The 16996-nt window shown below is 46.6% G+C and overlaps 2 protein-coding genes across 2 annotated transcripts in view; both read right to left on the bottom strand.

The window, feature by feature from the left end:
- RALGDS (ral guanine nucleotide dissociation stimulator) overlaps nt 1-2812 on the bottom strand; it is a 61573-nt gene extending 58761 nt beyond the window's left edge. Inside the window, exon 1 of the mRNA XM_040607577.1 lies at nt 2689-2812. Coding sequence (XP_040463511.1) covers nt 2689-2706 — 18 coding nt within the window. The 5' untranslated portion in view covers nt 2707-2812. The remainder of the gene's footprint in view (nt 1-2688) is intronic.
- A 2571-nt stretch (nt 2813-5383) lies between these two features.
- Nucleotides 5384-15810, bottom strand: GBGT1 (globoside alpha-1,3-N-acetylgalactosaminyltransferase 1 (FORS blood group)). Its single transcript, XM_040606675.1, is given in 10 exon segments — nt 5384-8909; nt 8912-9195; nt 9622-9672; nt 9674-9745; nt 11836-11871; nt 11972-12022; nt 13340-13402; nt 14494-14596; nt 15194-15264; nt 15354-15810. Coding segments are annotated over 8 exon segments (1011 nt in total). The 5' UTR covers nt 14556-14596; nt 15194-15264; nt 15354-15810; the 3' UTR covers nt 5384-8517.
- Between the last annotated feature and the right edge of the window lie 1186 nt (nt 15811-16996).

Below are 16996 nucleotides of genomic sequence, written 5' to 3'. Positions count from 1 at the left end.
CATCCTCCACGAGACATGTGTTGCTATAGCAATGGGAAAGGTATCAGAAGCAAAACCGGCATTGATGGATAGTGCAGATTGCTGTTCAGATTACCATGCAAGATCAGGACTCCTGCTTCTTAAGGTCCAGGAGCCAGGCACCACGTAGGGAATGGCCCAGTGAAAACACTGCAAAGAACTGAAAAAACACAACCCCAAAGATGCCCAGAATAAACAAAGTTCTGGAAAGCCCCTCCTTTCTTCACATAAAGAGCCATCTCAAAGCAAACTGACCCTGAAGATAATGAACTGCACTGAGCTACAGGATGTCAAATCAATCATTACAGTATCCCAGAGATTTATCTTGGAGCCTACAGCAGTCATTGCATCCTCTGCTCGCGTCTGATCAGCCCTGTCTGCAGGCACATACACACATGCATGAGTAGGAGCTCCAGATGGAGCAGCTGAACCACACTGAGGAGGGACTTTTCATCTCTACCAGCTTCCTCCCAGACCCTGCTGCCAGCTGGACTCTCACTTGCTGTCACTTGTTGCCAACTCACCCTCGTGCCCGTGGCAGAGCACCACCAAGACTTAACTCCTAGCCACTGGAGTCACTTCAGACACAGCTCCCTTCTCTGCCTCACAGCAGATGACAGAGACACAAACAAATTCAGCTCCAGCCTTGCTTGCCTGCACTCAGGCACTCTGCGTCCTGCCCTCAGCCAGCCCCAAGACTGCTTGTCCACCATCTGTTCCCTTCTCCAGCCCAAATGGCCTGTAAAGGAGAGAGAGGGGATGAGTCTGCAGCCTCTGGGAGCTTGGTTCAGGATGGAAGCCACCTTCTGACTCACGTGCAGGTTTCGGTTTTAAAGGCTGCAGTTCACCTTTGCACATGAACCTTTGCTTTCACATGTCATGACACCCTGAACAACACACCTGCAGCAATTAGATCAGAGATGAAAAAAAGAATCTTGTTGTTTGCTCAGCTTATTTACTTTGCAGCACTCAGTTTTCCCAGTTGTTTGTGTGGGTCTTTCCCTTAGCAACCAGGGAGAGACATTTATGAGGCATGAAAAATGTAGTTGTACAGCCATAAGAACTGGCAGGGTGCGGCTGCAGGCACAGCTGGAAATTCCTCTTAACTAGTAGTCACAAATGACAGGACTTCAATGAATTGCACCCCTCAAACAGCAAAATGGCTCATCCTTTTCATGCAGGACATGCAGGCAGAATCAGGACTTCTAACCTGTGCTCTCCACTGTAACACCCGCCATGCAGAATCCCAGGCTTGTAACAAATACCTCTACGTGCCTCAGTTTACCCATATATAAAATGGGACTAAGTATAAAAAGTGACATGAAGGCTAAAGTTGAGACCTTAATACAAAGCACTCTGTAGGAATGCAACCTGCATTCCCCAACATGGAAGGCAGGCTGACATCTTTTTCCAGATCAGCTTTATGCCTTTAATCTTCTGGATCTCTCAGCAAGATTATGCTCCCCAGTCCACAGCCATGGTGACAGTACTCTTGCTCTTGACCCTTGGCAGGGTCAGGATCCAAACCCTGGTATTTTGGTTGCCAATCCCCTTTTCCAAAGAGATGTGCCACAATCCCACATGCATGCATGCTGGCACCAGCTCCTGCCTCACACACTTACCCCCAACAGAGCTTATTTAGCTTTTGGTTACAGGGCTAGATCAAGGCAAATGAGGCCCAGACCAAATGGACCCACTGGGTGCAGGAGGTGGCTCTGGTATGCACATTTTCCAGTCCAAAAATGGATCCCAGCCCACTTTTCCATCACAGCATCAGCCCTTCCCTTTATTAATTCTTGGTCTCCCAGGAGCCAGTATTGCCCACTTACCTTCCCACCACCCCCACAAGGGCAGCAGCACAGACCCTCCTTCCCTGGAAAGGGGTTGCGGTGGGAGAGGAACACGAGGATGAACACACTCAGAGGAGCATCAGGACCAGAGTGCCACATCCTGGCGAGACCCCCACATGTCATGCCTTCGCTTCACCCTCCCCTGCCCCAAAAGCACCAGTGGGTTTGTGAGCGTAGAGCTTTAGTCCACCTCGGCTCAATTTGGGTTCATTTAGCCTCACAGACACACCAGGCAGGAACAAGGGCCCTCCTGGTGCCCCTTGGCCCCGGCGCTGCCTGGCAAGCTGCAGCCCCGGCTCGCTGGCACAGCACGCAGCAGCCTCGCAGCCTGCCAGCAGCCACGCAGCCCATGAACGGCTGCAGCATCGCAGTGACAGCCAGACCCTGTCCCGAACTGTCTTGCTTTCGTTCTCAATCCTTCATCTCCACTTCTACTGGCCGCACTTACCCATTACGCAGAGAGAAAGCGAAAAAAAAAACCGCCATGAGATCCACAAACACGCACGCACACCCCCGCAAAGGCTGCTTCCCCCCTCGCCAAAGCTCACGCCGCAGAGCAAGGGTCTGGACGGTATCCCCCTACGCCAGCCGGCAGCGAGGGACAGGCACCTGCCGACCCCCAGGACATCACTGCCAGAGCCCACCCGCTCCCCGGCACCGCACACGCGTTGGGCGCACCGCGGACTCATCCCGAGCCCCCCCCCCCAAGCTGGGTGCCGGAGGGACCGAGCGCGGCTCCCCCCGCGGTTGCGCCCCGGAGCCGGGGCACCCTGGCAGCGCCCCGGGGGGACCAAGCGGGCGGGCGAAAGGCGCAGCTCACCTGAGTGTCGATCATCATGGTGCCCCGCGCATAGCCTCCGCCGGCCGCTCCGGGGCTCCGCGGGGCCGGGCTCAGCGCCCCTCCGCGCCGCCCGGCGGCCGGGCCCGCAGCGCGCCGGCCATGGGGCCCCGCCGCCCCCGGGGAGCCGCCGCCAGCGCCGTGCGCGGCCGGGAGAGCCGAGGCCGGGAGAGCCGAGCGGGGCGGCACCGCGCGGGGCGGGGGGCGCCGCTGCCGGGGGGCGGGGGCCGTGCCCGGCTCCGCCCGGCCTGGCCCCCGCATCCCGGGGAGGCGCCGGCAGGTGGGTGCGCGGCGGGGGGCTGTACCCCTGCAGGTGCCGCCTCCGCCGAGTGCCCTGCGCCCCCACGCCTGCTTGGGTGCCATCGCGCGGGGCCGTAGGAACGGACCTTGCAGCGCTGGCCGGGGACGCGCGGGGGGATGGCACTGCGCGGCTGGCGAGCTATAAATAGAGGGGAGCTTCAGGGCAGAGGAGCGGGTCATTCGGCGGGCGAGCCCCCCCGCCCCGCGGGGCACCTCTAAGGAGGTGAGCCCGGCACCCCGCCGCACTGGGGCCGTGCCGGCAGCGCGCAGACACCTGCCCCTGGCTGCCTCATGGGTTTCGGGGGCACGGAGGGACCCCGGGAAAAAAAGCTGCCGGAGGTCGGGGTGCGCCGTCGAGGTGCTGGAGCGTGAGCTGCTGAGCCAGCGGGGTTGCCCTGGAAACGGAGAGGCTGCACGTGAACGGCTCCGGTACCCACCGTTTATATTTATGAGGCCGATGACATGTGCCATCGTAGAGTGATGTCAGGAGACGGCTGCGTCACTCGCCAAGGCCAAGTGCAGCGCTCCCGGCTCAGGGGTGCACACCTGGGGACCCACACACACCCCCGGCACCCACAGGTGCCCCCGTGTCTAACGAGCCCCTGCCCCGGGAGCCACCCAGCGGGAAAAACAATTTTGCCAGGGTGACAGTGGGAATTGGTGACAAGGCGCAGCCCCCCACATCTGCCCCTCCAGCTCCCCAGGGCTGCAAGAACCAGCGGCTCCCGGGGGGAGCATGGCCAGGAACGGAGGAGGTGCTGCCAGGGTGCTCCTGCTGGCACGAGATGCTGCCACTGAGCAACATCATTCTAATTATAGTAATGGTGTCACTGCTGAACAGTGGGGAAAATACATACTTCAAAAGGTTTATAACTAGGTAATTTGCTGCTGGCAAAACTCACCACAAAAAAACCCCAACAACCTCGCCCTAGAATGAAGCACTTTTAAAAAGTAATTTGTACTCATCTAACTTGCTTTAAATTAGCTAAAGGTTCAGAGGGGGGAGCAGGGGGATGAGGTGGGCACACAAGCAGCAGAGGTTTCTGGTTAAGGCTGCCTTTCGATTCGTGTCGCGTCATACTAGTTTTACATGAAACAGCAACATTTGGTGGATCTATGTTTAGTCTAAATATAGCCTGAGAAAAGTCGAGTCAGTACAGCGTTACTCTTACATTTTGAGAAAGGAGGGAGTCGGGTGGGTAGGCAGACATTTAAAAGTCATTCCTCCAATGCATTTTGCCAGGAACCCTTTCCTAAATTATTTGATTGTGTGGACCTACATGTGGAGCAGAACTGCAGGAGTGGTGATTTAGCGTGAGCAAAGTGCAACTCATTCCTGTCAATTCCTTCTCCAGTTCCTGCTGTCCCTGAAAGCGCCCAGTGCTATCATTGTCACTCCACCTGGACACCTGCTGCTCTCTGTGTGTGTCACCCCCAGGGATCCCACAGGGACTTGCTGGGGCAGTGGGGCGAAGCAGAGCAGGGGAGGATTCAAGTGAGAAAATAGTAACCCTGGTGCTTAGAGCTGCCCTTTGAGATTAGAGCAAATTCCCCCCGAGAAAAAACCTCACTCCGTCTGTCTCATATTCATTAGTGACGGGTCAAGGCTGGCCCCTGCATGGACACGAGACAGTCCCTTCTCTGAACAGGTACGATAGAGGGTAGAAGAGTAAAGCCAATTATTCTGGCAGTGAGCTTGCAGAATCCAGCTCCTTTCTACTACCGTACTGCTTTAACTGCGTTTAGCCAGCCAGGCGTATATGGCTATTCCCAACTGGTTTTGTGCAGGGAATGTATAACTGATGTTCTTATCCTTCCTCATCTGCGTCTGCTCAAAGACCATCTTGTTTCCATGCCCCCCAGCCACAGATCTCAGAGAAGGCAGTCCTTTTGTAACTACCGCTGCATACCAAAGTGGTACAAAACGACTTTTTCTGGTCAATAATGTCAGACGCCAGCACCCGTGGGAGGGTTAAGGGAATCCGAATAAGAGTGAGAAAGGGTGCTAATTTGGTTTAATGGAATGATTCTTGTCCTGTCCATGGGGAGAACGAGAGGATCACAGTCTGGCCCCACCTAGGATCATCTTCAGTGCTGGAAGCTTCTGTTTCTTGCCCCCCAAAGAAGTCTTCCCTTTGGCATGAACGCACCACACAAGTCACCAGCCAGGACAAGAAAAGAAAAAGCCTGTCAGATGGGTTCTTAAATTAGATAGACAATGAATGATGAGTCTGTTCCAGCCGAGCAGAAAGAAAGGGATGGAAGGAACAAGGGGCCCTTGGGAAGGCAACAAGCTACTGATCTGAGGCTTAGTTAAGGACAAACAGGGGCCTGAGTCAGAAATACCTTGAAAGCATCATCAGATCCTCAGGCAGCATAAATCGGCTGATGATTTATTTACATGTGGTGATTCACTTTTCATGCAGTACTGCGTGCATGTTTCCACATCCAAATTCCTTTGGCACAAGGACAGGCAAGACAGTGTTGTCCCCTATGGCGAATGGAAGAAGACCTCACATGCAAGAGTGTCGCTCTGATGCCTTGTTACCCTGTGCCTCAGTTTCCCCACTGAGCAGTGGATGTTGGTGGGGAATTCAGATCAGAAAGTAGGTCCTTGTGAAGCTCCCACACTGCCCACAAGCCTCAGGCTGCACACTCCAAATGAGAAAGCTTGCTGCTGGTGTTGGGGGAAGGGGATTAATCAGCAGGAGATGACAACAAAAGCCCAGGCTTTCGTTAATTAGAGGAGGGCACGAGCTGATTCAGGGAGCATCTCCCACACTGCACTGGGGAGTGTGTTTCTGGAGACACAGGGAGTTTCTAGGTACTGCTTCAAATCACAGCCCTGTCAAGCAGAACTGTGTCACGTAACATGTGACACAAGACCTTCCCCTGGGGAGAAGCCGCGGGCCTGCCAGGAAGATAAATATGTTTCACACTGCACAAATCAGGCCATTACTGTGTCAATCACGGGGTCACGGGGTCCTGGATTTGGCCAAAAGGTGGCTCGGAAGCAGAGCTGGAGAGCAAGTCTATTATAAAAGTATTTCAGAACAGGAACCCCAGAAACACAGACCGCCCTTGGTCACACATCATTTGTGCTGGAGAACGTCGTCTCATAGTGGATTTAGTATAGGCTATGAGTATCCACATGGGAATTCATGTAATTTAGTATGGCAGAATGAAGCCCAATGCCTACAAACACAGACCAATTTAGAGCAGAATTAAGGCACAAAGGCAATTAGCCATTGGCACAGCTGATCTATGGATGTGTGGCTGCTACATCACTCCATGTTTTTATTGGATCTGAATGCTTTTCTAAGAGATCTAGCCCAGTCCAGCCATGTATTGTGAGCTTGATACTGATATCGGGAGATAGAATTATCTGGCTTGTCCTGTGCAGCTCTGACTAGGCAGTTCCTTCTGGCTTGTAAAAGAATCCATATGCATATATATAGCAGCTAGCATAATGAGACCATAGTTTCAGTCATGGCTTTTGGACACTTAACTGCTTTCCAAATAAGAAATATACAGTATTATTCCTGGGTTTGGAGGGAATAAATCTTTTGGGAAATATTTAGATAAGGATCTTTCTTCACCCTTTTGGCTTAGATGAGGTGCCCAGTTACCAGACAGGCATCTTCACAGGGGATTCAGTTCTGGTTTAGTTATGCAGTGGGGTGTCTTCCTGCAGCACCACATTACTAAGAACATGGAGAAAATATAACAGGGTAGACCTTTCGCTGGATAAAGCATGAATCAACAGATCCAACTGCCACTAGGGGTTTTGGGCTGAAGGTATTCTGTGTACCTTATTTATATTATGGGTACTGTGAAAGCTTTTCTAATTAGTTGTCTGGAAGACGAAATGCCTACAATGACACTGGCAAGTGCCATTTTCAGCCAGCTCACACAGGACTGAAATGGCTCGTTAAGTCATCTGCAATCAGTGATGGGGCCCTAAAGCTCTGAATACTTGATACACTGCCATACAGCAATTTCCTCATGTGAAAAGAAGCAAGAACAGTCAGGCACCTCTTCCCCCTTTTCTCTCTCTCTCTGCCAAATAAGCCTTTTTTTCTTTTCTTTTCCTTTTTTTTTTTTTTTTAAACTGTTCCCTTAGAAACAGTCAGCTTAGCCCTTTCACCCCTGCTTCTCCTTTCCACGTTGTACAGCACCACTGTCCTCTGCTGCTCCTGTGGTCTCTCTCCCTGCTCACGTTAAACGAGCATGGCACAGACTTGCAAAGCCCTGTGGTAGCACGCCTCGGGAGGTAATGGAGAAGATTTTATGGCAGACATGCTGCAGCAAGGGAGGTGACACACGAACCTCCATGCTGTGACCTCAGTTGACAATTATGCAGTCGTCGTTGGCAAGCCATGGCTGTTCTCCTGTGTTTGAAACCCCCCCTCCCCATTCACCCGAGTGAGCTGTCAGGCTTTAAAGGATGCAAAATGCCTGGTTCAGCTTCTCATCACATTCATGCAAAGAAAATGTTAACCCCAGCCTACTTCCAGCTCTAGACTGAACTCACAGTTTCACTAGAGCATTTCATTATAAAATTAAATCATCCTGTTTGTTGGAAATGCATCAGCTCTTACTGTCAGTTCCAGCAGCTTCTAGCCAATTTATTTTACAGAGCTTAGAAAAGTTGGAAAGGATTGAAGCAATGGATGGGAACATGAACCTCTCGATACCAGATTTTCTGTGTTGGAAAAGATTACTTGATCTACAGAGACATGTATCAGGGAAAAGGTTCAGAGCACATCTGTGATTGAAATAAACCCAAAAAAGTTCAGTCTAGGTCTGAGCTGTGCCAGTTCTGTCTAAACTTGGGTCTCCAAAACACAGATTGGAATTTGGAAGATAACTGCTGTATGAATTCACACTATTTGTCCTGTCAGACCAGAATTCTTACTGGCAATGGCTTGCACCAGCTCCCTGCTAGGAAGGTCCAAGAAATCCTGCTGCACACTGATCAGGGATAACTTACTCTGGGCACAAGTTTCCTCCTGATCCTGATAAAGGGTGTGAGTTTAAGTCACAATGCACAAAAATTTATTGCCCTGCGAAGTCCATTATTTTTTTTTTAAGTGAAAAAGTCTTTACTAAAACTCTAGGTTATCTTCACAGGAATGTCAAATACCATTTTCATCTTGCTAGGCCTCAGAGAAATGCTCAGGCAAAAGCATCTGCAGCCTTGCTATAAGGACAGCCTCGCATTTGATAACTGGCCTTTTGCATGGCTTTTTGCGGGCTGCAGCCTTAAGTGGGATGCTTGTATTTACAAAGATTAGGAATCTAGAAACCTTTTCATTCTCACCTCCACTTTGGCTGCTGCTTCCAAAATGCATTAAGACTCTTGTTGTCCACAGAAACTACCCACAGGTTCCTTGCTCAGTTTGTTCACACTGGGAACAAAAATTGATGGTGGGGCATGTTCTGTGGAAGCTAATATTCAGTGGGTTTGATTGTGTGGAGGACGTCTCTGCAGGGATCAGATGGTCAAGCTCATATCTCTTTATAGTTCTTATCCACTGTGGAAAAACGTATGAGGTGAATTTCAGGGGGTTTTGGTTTCCTGTCATCCCATAAATACTCTGGAGAAAGCACCTTGGAGGGTTTGTGGGAGATGAAGTGCCTATTGAGATGACTTTCTTCCTGCCAGGCTGCCATGATCCCATTGGCTTTGTCCATCAGGATGGTCATGTGGCAAGTCTTGGTGAGCTCATAGACTTTCTGGACCAGCCCTCCAAACACAGCTCCTCCATAGTAGAAGTCCCCTTCTCCATCAGGGATGTAGGCTGCTGAAGATCTCCTCCTCTCATAAGGGAACTGGCTTCGAGGGACATTGAAATAACCAGGGTGTATGACTGCCACTGTATCACCCAGGGTTTCAGGCCCCAGGCGTTGTACAACACCATATCAATGTCCAGGCAGAAGAGGTAGTCCAGCTCCTGGTGGCTCATCTCAGCTATGTGCTTGTTTATAGCCTCCATCCTGAGCATGGAGATCTCTTGCCAGCTGGGGTATTTCTTGATGGGGACAATGACAAGCCTTCATCCAGGTTGCAGCTGGACATTGGGAATTGTCTTAGGGTTGTCAGTGAAGATACAATAGTTCACCCGATAGCCTTTCATGAAATGCTTCTCTGCTGACTCCAAGAAGTGGCCCACAAACCTTGTGTATCTGTGCAGACACAACACAAGAACAGCACAGCAGGGACAAGGGGGTGTATGGTGTGTTATGAAGGGTACTTTAATGGAAGAAAAGGGATGAAGAATGTTGACTAGCTATTGCTGCAAGGATCCATACACTGCACATGCAATAGGTAAAGTATAGCGGAAGACAAGGAACAAGTGGATTATCCCTCTGTTGACCAATGAAAGAACACGCTAGTTCTTTGAAAATACTGCCCATGCTTCAGGTACCTTAGGTGTTGAGTCTGTTACCTTGCAGCTATCTATGACTATGGACACAATACATGGGCATAAAAGTTTACTACAGATCGGGGCAGACTTCAGAACTCTGCTAAGGGCAAAAAAAGCCAAAATGATCTTTCCACGGAGGAAGTATATCAACCCAAGAACTGTGCCCACTGAGCGGTTCACTTACTTTCCAGTGGTGAAGGCTGTCACCCCTATGGTGAGATTCAGTGGCCTGTAGGATCTCAGAATTGAAGGTTCCTTCCCAGACAATGGGGGCCAGCCATGGTGTGACTGTCAGCACATCCTGACGCCTGAAGGAAAAGAAAGGGAGCGTTAATGAAGTGTAACTGTTCCTTTTTGTTTCAAGGCCAGTAAATGGGAAAGAAACACTAAAAAGGCAGCTAGAAGAAGAGTGTGTGTATCAACATTAACTCACTATGGATAGTATTATCTTCAGAATTTTTTCCCCTGCCCTCTTGTTTACAGTTACAAAGCACGGACGTTTCAGTTCCTGGGATGAAAGTAAGCACTGTTTAACAAATTGGCAAAAACCCGAGGATCTACTAAAATCTCACTTACGCTCATAGGCCTTTTCTGCTGAGGAGTCTAATGACCACTGAACTCACAGAATGAGAAGCTATGCATATTTGCTATCAGTCTGGTGCAGATTGCTACATACAGATTAAAATACAAGTAATAAAATGAAAATCTTTACTATAAAAATATACACCATTGCTGTGTTATTAAAACACAGCTTGTGGCATGACAGTTTATTTTTCCAGTATTTATATATAGCTGTAACACATTCAGATATAATTTAAAATTCTGTATGTGAGCCAGCATGCAAATGTGTAACAAAGTTATAGCAAATCCTCAATCTCCTGTGTGGGTAGTGGAAATACTGAATATACATGCAGTAGAGTCTGATTATGCCCTATTACAGCTATGCAATGCTATTTCAAATTTCTTTTTTGTTTTCAGGGTTTCTTTCTTACCTTTCTAAAACAAGATGCCATTTATGATGTGTAATTTTCCCTAGCCTGCTCACATTCGCCCCAGACCATGATCTGTAGCCCTTTGCTAATGAAATTTGTCACGCGCAGCACATGGTCACATTTGGAGGCTGAGGCAGTCTCCCATCTGACACGCTCCCAAGCAATAATAGCACAAGAACCAAACCAAGGGACCTGTGGGGAGCAGTTTGATAGCTGAGGCAGCAGTACGCTTTCAACCCAGATCTAATACTGTCAGTCTGAGTGGATACAAGAATAACAATTTCACTCCCTCCTATGATAATGCTTATGATTAAAAGATTAAATTATACAGGAAGAAGAATTTGGTTTGTTGGAAATGTACTAACTGAACTGTTCTCTTTCTGGGTTAATTATCCTTTTCTGTATGAGGGGGGAGAGAGAAAGAAAGAAAAGGAAATCTGCAAGTTTGCTCCTCTAAGTAGGGCACTTTTTAATTTCATTTTTAAGGGCTGTACTGGGTTTCCCAATGACTCATTTCCATGGTATGCATCCTCACAGTGTGTGCTAGTGAACTCCCTTCAGAAGACATAGAGCACTAAAAGCTACAAGATTCTCTCCTCATTTAGTCCAGTATATACTAGCTGATTTCGCACATTAATTTATTCCAATATGGAAGAGAGAAATATTCAGGCCTAGCACAGCCTGTTGAAATAGCGGGGGTTGGGCGGGGAAGATATGTACCAACAGGGTGGGTTTATTAACATGCAAAAGAATGATGGCTGTTGAAGGTGAACTGCTAGAGATAAGAGCCAGGTATTAGGAGCTGGCCCAAAGGAGACTGCTGACAAACATGAGCTGGCAAGGAGTGTTTGCCTAAGTCACTTCTTTGCTGCTGCTGCCTGAAAGCTTCCATGTCTGTTTAAACTCACTGGTTTGACGGCTTCTCACAGGGACTTGGCTGTGTGAATACCCACAATTTGTTCCAGCCTAAGATCCAGCAGGTTAGCTGAAATCATTGCTGAAGGTCACACAAGGCACCTGCTTGATTTTGCCCTGAAATGGACTCAAAGCTCTGCCACAGCTGGTAACAGCTACAACACCGTTCCAGAAGGTATTTCTCACTGTCTTCCAGCTCTTACATCTCTCTCATCTCCAAAAGAGTTCCTGGCAGCAACCATGTAGACAGGCTGCGTGTGTGTGCTAATGTATTAATTAGGAATTTACAGGAGGTATGTTAACAAGTATACAGTGACTAAACACAATCTTAGAGTGGCATAGACAGCTGTAGACATACCCATATGGTTAGGCTTCTCATGGAACAAGGTACTGTTCAGGGTGCACCAGGACTTTGAAACTGTGAGTGCCGCAGAGCACTCAAACCAAAAGTCAGCAGAAACAAATGACAAAGATCAAACAAAGAAACTTACTTTGGAGCCAGCACTCTTGGCTGCTGATAAAATAATCTGTAAAAAGGAAGAAATATCCACTGAATAATACATGAATATGCCCAGAACAGAGGAACAGCAGTTTAAAGGTCAAGAAATACAAAAAGCTGGTACTTACTGTGGGAAAAGTTGGATTAACTTTTCTTCTGTATATTGAAGTTTCATGGAGCTGCATGATGGGGTGGGAAAAGAAAGGGATTGTAATGCTTTTCCTAAAATACAAACCAGGTTCAGCTTCAGGACCTGCTGCTGTACTGACAGCCATCCAAGTCCTCACTCCAGTTGCTGTGCACACTGCTCTGCCTGGTAGAGAGAGTTAGACAGTGCCTGTACGCACCTTCAAGGGCTGTCAGGAGAGTAACAGTTTTGAAACAGAGCACACAACAGAAGAGGGACAGAGAGATGCTGGCAGCTCTCAGAGTCTGTGGGTAAATCAGAATTTAGGGGTCAAAATCCAGGGAAGCACATGCTTGTTGGGGGACTGTCAGTACTGGTCATCTATGTGCTCCCTTCGCTGCATAACTGAACTACCTGAAATATATCATGCTCTAAACAGCATTCAGAGAAATAAGCATCTTACTGGGCACAATGGTTTTTAATGGCTTGAAATAATCAGAAATGCCTCTGTTTCTATTTGCATTTTTTATTTTGTTTTGTTTTTACAAGATCAGTAGGTCATGACAAAGGATGGGAAAAGCTGTGGCTTGTCATGTTATAACTATGGTCCAATGTGGCAGTGAAGTCACTTAGGCCATGTACCCTGCCCTTCCACAGCGTAAATTCTCTTTCACGCAGCTTCAAGACAGCTTTTGGGACCCATACTAAGTCACTTAACTGTACATTAGTTTGCATCACGCAGTGAAGCTGACCCCTTAACCTGTAAGGTTTCTGGAGAAGCGGCTACCCTTTCATTTGTTCAGAGCAGGCTTCTTGTCCGCCACTTGAATGCTGCCATGACACAAATACATGCATGAAGTGAGTGGAGAGCACAGATCACAGAGTAAAGAAAAGAAACATGATTAGGGGACTAGGGGGGTGTTCCTGATGCTGTCAGAACTCCTTATGTGAATATTCATTTCACCTCTCTGACTGGCATTTCTCCATCTAGCGAGCTGGGATACTTAATCCGCATCTCAAAGCACAGTGAGATCCTGTGTGTACGTGTGTACATGTGCACATGTGTGATTACACCCTGATAAAAAAGCCAATGTTCACCTGTTGGTCCTGGTGTCTGTGACTCACAACAAACAAAGCCTCACTCATGCTGTACAAATACAGAGCTGTCCTGAAGGGCAAACAGACTAAAGCAGAAAAGGTTACATCATTATCCTTTTAAGAGAGTGACTAATTATAGATTCATAAAATGTGGAATTGTTTCCACAATAAAATGGTGACTACTTGTTAATAACCATTTATACTGTCAGTGAAGTACAGCTCCTATAATAATGATTTATGTTATTCATGACATACAAAATGGGATACTTACAAGATTTCAGGGCAAGGCAGATAATATGGGAGGTAGTGCACTTTTCTTTTCCAAGCCGTAACCCTGTGATAGCAAAGAAACATTTTAAGATAGGTAATCTTGAAAGATATCTTCCTAGGATTTTCCAAGATCTTCTGAGAATCCAGCACAGATTTTGACAAGTAACTCTGGCTAACTGTGTCTACCTTACTAATTAGCATAGGATCCAGTGTATTCATGTTTTAACGTAATATACTGCTGCTAAGGCATAAATGGGAAGCTCAGGTCAAAACGAGTCCAGAAGCATCCAGCTTGTAACATCAGGTCCAAAGTATTATTATTTACATCAAGTGGTCTGCAAAATGTAGGGCTACGCATTTTTGAAAAGCATACACAAATGGAAACACATAAGGCAATGCCCAAAACGCATAAATATGCAATATATTGACACTTCCAGGAACTTTAAATGTTTGTCCTTTAATTTACATAGCAGACAAATCGCCTGCATAGGCTTTTTCTCCCTTCAGTTTTGATCACAATCTATATACATTTTTCTTTACAATCACTTAACTACCACTGAAATGCAACTACCCACAATGTGAAATAAGAGTAAACTGCAACATCAGAAATACAGTATAATTAACAATAATTTAATAATAAATAATTTAATAGTTAATAGAAATGCCCGATCTCAGATTCCTTTCAAACAATGTTTGAGTTTGCTCGAGAATCTGTAAGGCATACTCTGTAGCCAGTGATACTCAAAGCTACAAACATTCTTGGTGTTTGAAAGTTACAATGTTTGATAGCTCCAAAGCTATCTCTAGTTACATTGGAGTAATTTTGGACTTTTGAAGAGACAGATAATCATCTCTTTTAAGGGCTGAATTGAAATGTAACTGGAATATTCTGTACTTGAGCATTTGTTTGTGAGTCAGATATGGTGCTAGCAGCCTAATTCAGACACAATGGTCTTTTTTTCTGTCTCCCTTCAGAGGCTTCTCCCTCTACTAGTGTTACTTTATCTATTATATGAATTACTGTTCTTTCTTACAGCTCTAACAGGGGCTTTCCATTAAATGCACCACATATTTTTCTGCTGCTATGCTTTTTACCACAGTGGAGATATAGACGGGATGTTTTAAATATGACCAAGCTTGTCAGCAAATGCTTGCCAGATAAACACGGTAACAACAAGCATACAGACAAAAGATCCCACCACTTTCCTGGAAATCATGTCTTCAGAAGGGTTACTTCTTACTCCCAGCAGCTTTCAATCTGCAAAGAACAAAAAAAGCAAGGGAAATTGTCTATAAATATCTCACTGTGAGAGAAATCGATTATTTTATCATAAGACCATGAGGGTCTCCAAGCAGTTTCATTTTAATTCAGTCTTTCTGAAATCAGGAACACAGAAAGAACCAGCAGACTGTAGAAGCCAGTGCACTCAGTCACTGAGGCAGTTCCTGTAAGCCGTTTGAGAAACCTGGTTTCAGTGAGATCTAATCACAGTTATAAGTGCATGGGGAGCCCTCCTGATTTGAATCTATTTTCTGTTGATCCCATTTAGTCATCTAAAGCATGCACCCTTTGCAATTTAATAAATTTACCAAAACCAATCATATCAGGTGATACGTAGAGCTAATACAGTTAAAACTTCAGCTGATATACTCCAACTTTCACAGAAGAATAACTGCCAGGGACAGGTTCCTCCAAAGGTGCATGTAGGAGGAAGGTAAAATGAGGCTCCATACAAGCAAAGAAATCTTACATGACAATAACGATGCGTATTGGGTAACGGTATTTCTCTGTAAGTCAAAGAAATTGCTTCCTTTTTAACAGCCATAAAAATTAACTTCCTTTAGTCCAACTTACCTTAAAAGCTCAAATTAATCCTCTTTCTGCTCACAGGGAAGTAAAGGTTCCCACAGTGTCAACCAGGGGCCCTGTGACAAACACAAAAAGCCTTTGCATGTGGCCTCCAAAGGGGCTTGTTACAGGCATATTAATTGTTCTAGGCTACGTTCATTATTACCTCCAGTGAATACAGAACTACAGTGCTGCAGATAAGTCTCTTGTGGGTGCAAGCTTACTTCCGTCTCCCCAGCATCCTCTGCAGCCACATCAAGCGTTCTTCCGCAAGGCAAGGTTTCCAGGCTGCTGCTGTAGGGACTGTAATGCAGTATTGCATTAGAGCACGGTGCTTCCTAGCATGTGACTGGAGCCTGGGGGGAGGGAAAAAAAAGAAAGGAAAAAAAAAGGGACTGTTTGTCAATCTCCTATTTATAGACAGTCGGATAGTGGGAGGAACTGGTACAGGGCGCTTGTTTGGAAGAGGCTGAATTAAGCATCACAGAGATCTTTTCTGTCTTGGCCCTTGGTAAGGCATATACAACAATGCCAATAGAGCTGAAAAGTCAGTAACAATTTTTCCACTTGAATTTCTTTGGTTATAAAAAGATAAGTAGCAAAAAGTTCTTTAATTTGCTTTATTTGCTTTATTATGCCATACAGAAATGCTCTCTGGTGCTTCTTCCTCACTCTCCTGTCAACCAATCTAATCAGCTTTTACCAAGAAGCATCACAAAATCCCACTGTAAAAAAAAAATATGAATCTTAAGGCTTTCCACCATTTAAAGCCTTCATGGATTCCATGCTGAACAGTTCTAGATTCTTGCCTAAAAATGCTGCAAATTCACAAATGTAGAAGGATTTACAACCAGGCTTTCCTCTCTAGCTGCCATTCTGTGCTTTGACCAGTTTTATCTAACTCCTGTGCTTGTTCTGTAATGGCAGCTGCCACACCGATGCCAGGATTTTTCAGTGCCATGTATCGGACCTTTTGCTTGACGCCTCTGGCACAAGCAAAATGGACAAGTGTGCAGAGGGGTGTTCAAACAGTTGTTTTTCAATAATTTGAGAGCTGGCTACACAGAGGGTAGGCAGGCAACCTAGGCCAGTGCTTTATTGCCCTTTGCATCAGGAGGCTTCCTAATTTCCAGCCACGATCTCACTTGCTGCAGTTTAGGTCTCTGCCTTTTATGACCGCGATCATGCACCTGGGGACTCCCTTTACATATCTGTAGGCTATGATGTGTCCTTCCCTCTTCTACTCTGGTCCTTCTAATCAGGTCCATGACATATAAAACCTTGTATGTGACTTTATAGAATTATTCTCCATTTTCAGACTCTTTGGGTCTCTAAAACATCAAGCCTTGATTGAATTCTGTTTTCCGTGGCGCTTGCAGCCCTCTCTGCTTGATATCACTTTCCAATTTCATAAACATCCTTTTGAAATTTTCTCCCAAAGCATAAATGAAAACATAAGACAGTACCACTTTGCAAATAGTCTCCTGGGGATTCTTATTTTCAGCACCTGACCATCCTCACGCACTTACTGCCACAGTGTTCAGAAGACTGATAGCACAGAACTTGGCTGATGGGGATGGATAGATAATGAACAGCTAGAAGAAAGGACAATAAAAGTTATCCTCAAATTGAATAGTAAAATTAACACAGAATAAAAAAAAGACATGGGAGTTCTGGTTGTTTTAGTGCAGTTTCAGCTGTTGTAATAGGCACAGTGTACTTTCATGTGTCTTTTTGGAGTAAACATCTAATCCCTCAGGAAAAGTAATACACATATTTTGAAGTATTGCATCATTAGGAGCACAGCTG

Source organism: Falco naumanni, chromosome 9 (genome assembly GCF_017639655.2).
Source record: "Falco naumanni isolate bFalNau1 chromosome 9, bFalNau1.pat, whole genome shotgun sequence".
Classification (NCBI taxonomy): Eukaryota; Metazoa; Chordata; class Aves; order Falconiformes; family Falconidae; genus Falco; species Falco naumanni.
The sequence above is the reverse complement of the archived record's forward strand: the minus strand, read 5'-3'. Positions and strand labels throughout refer to the sequence as shown.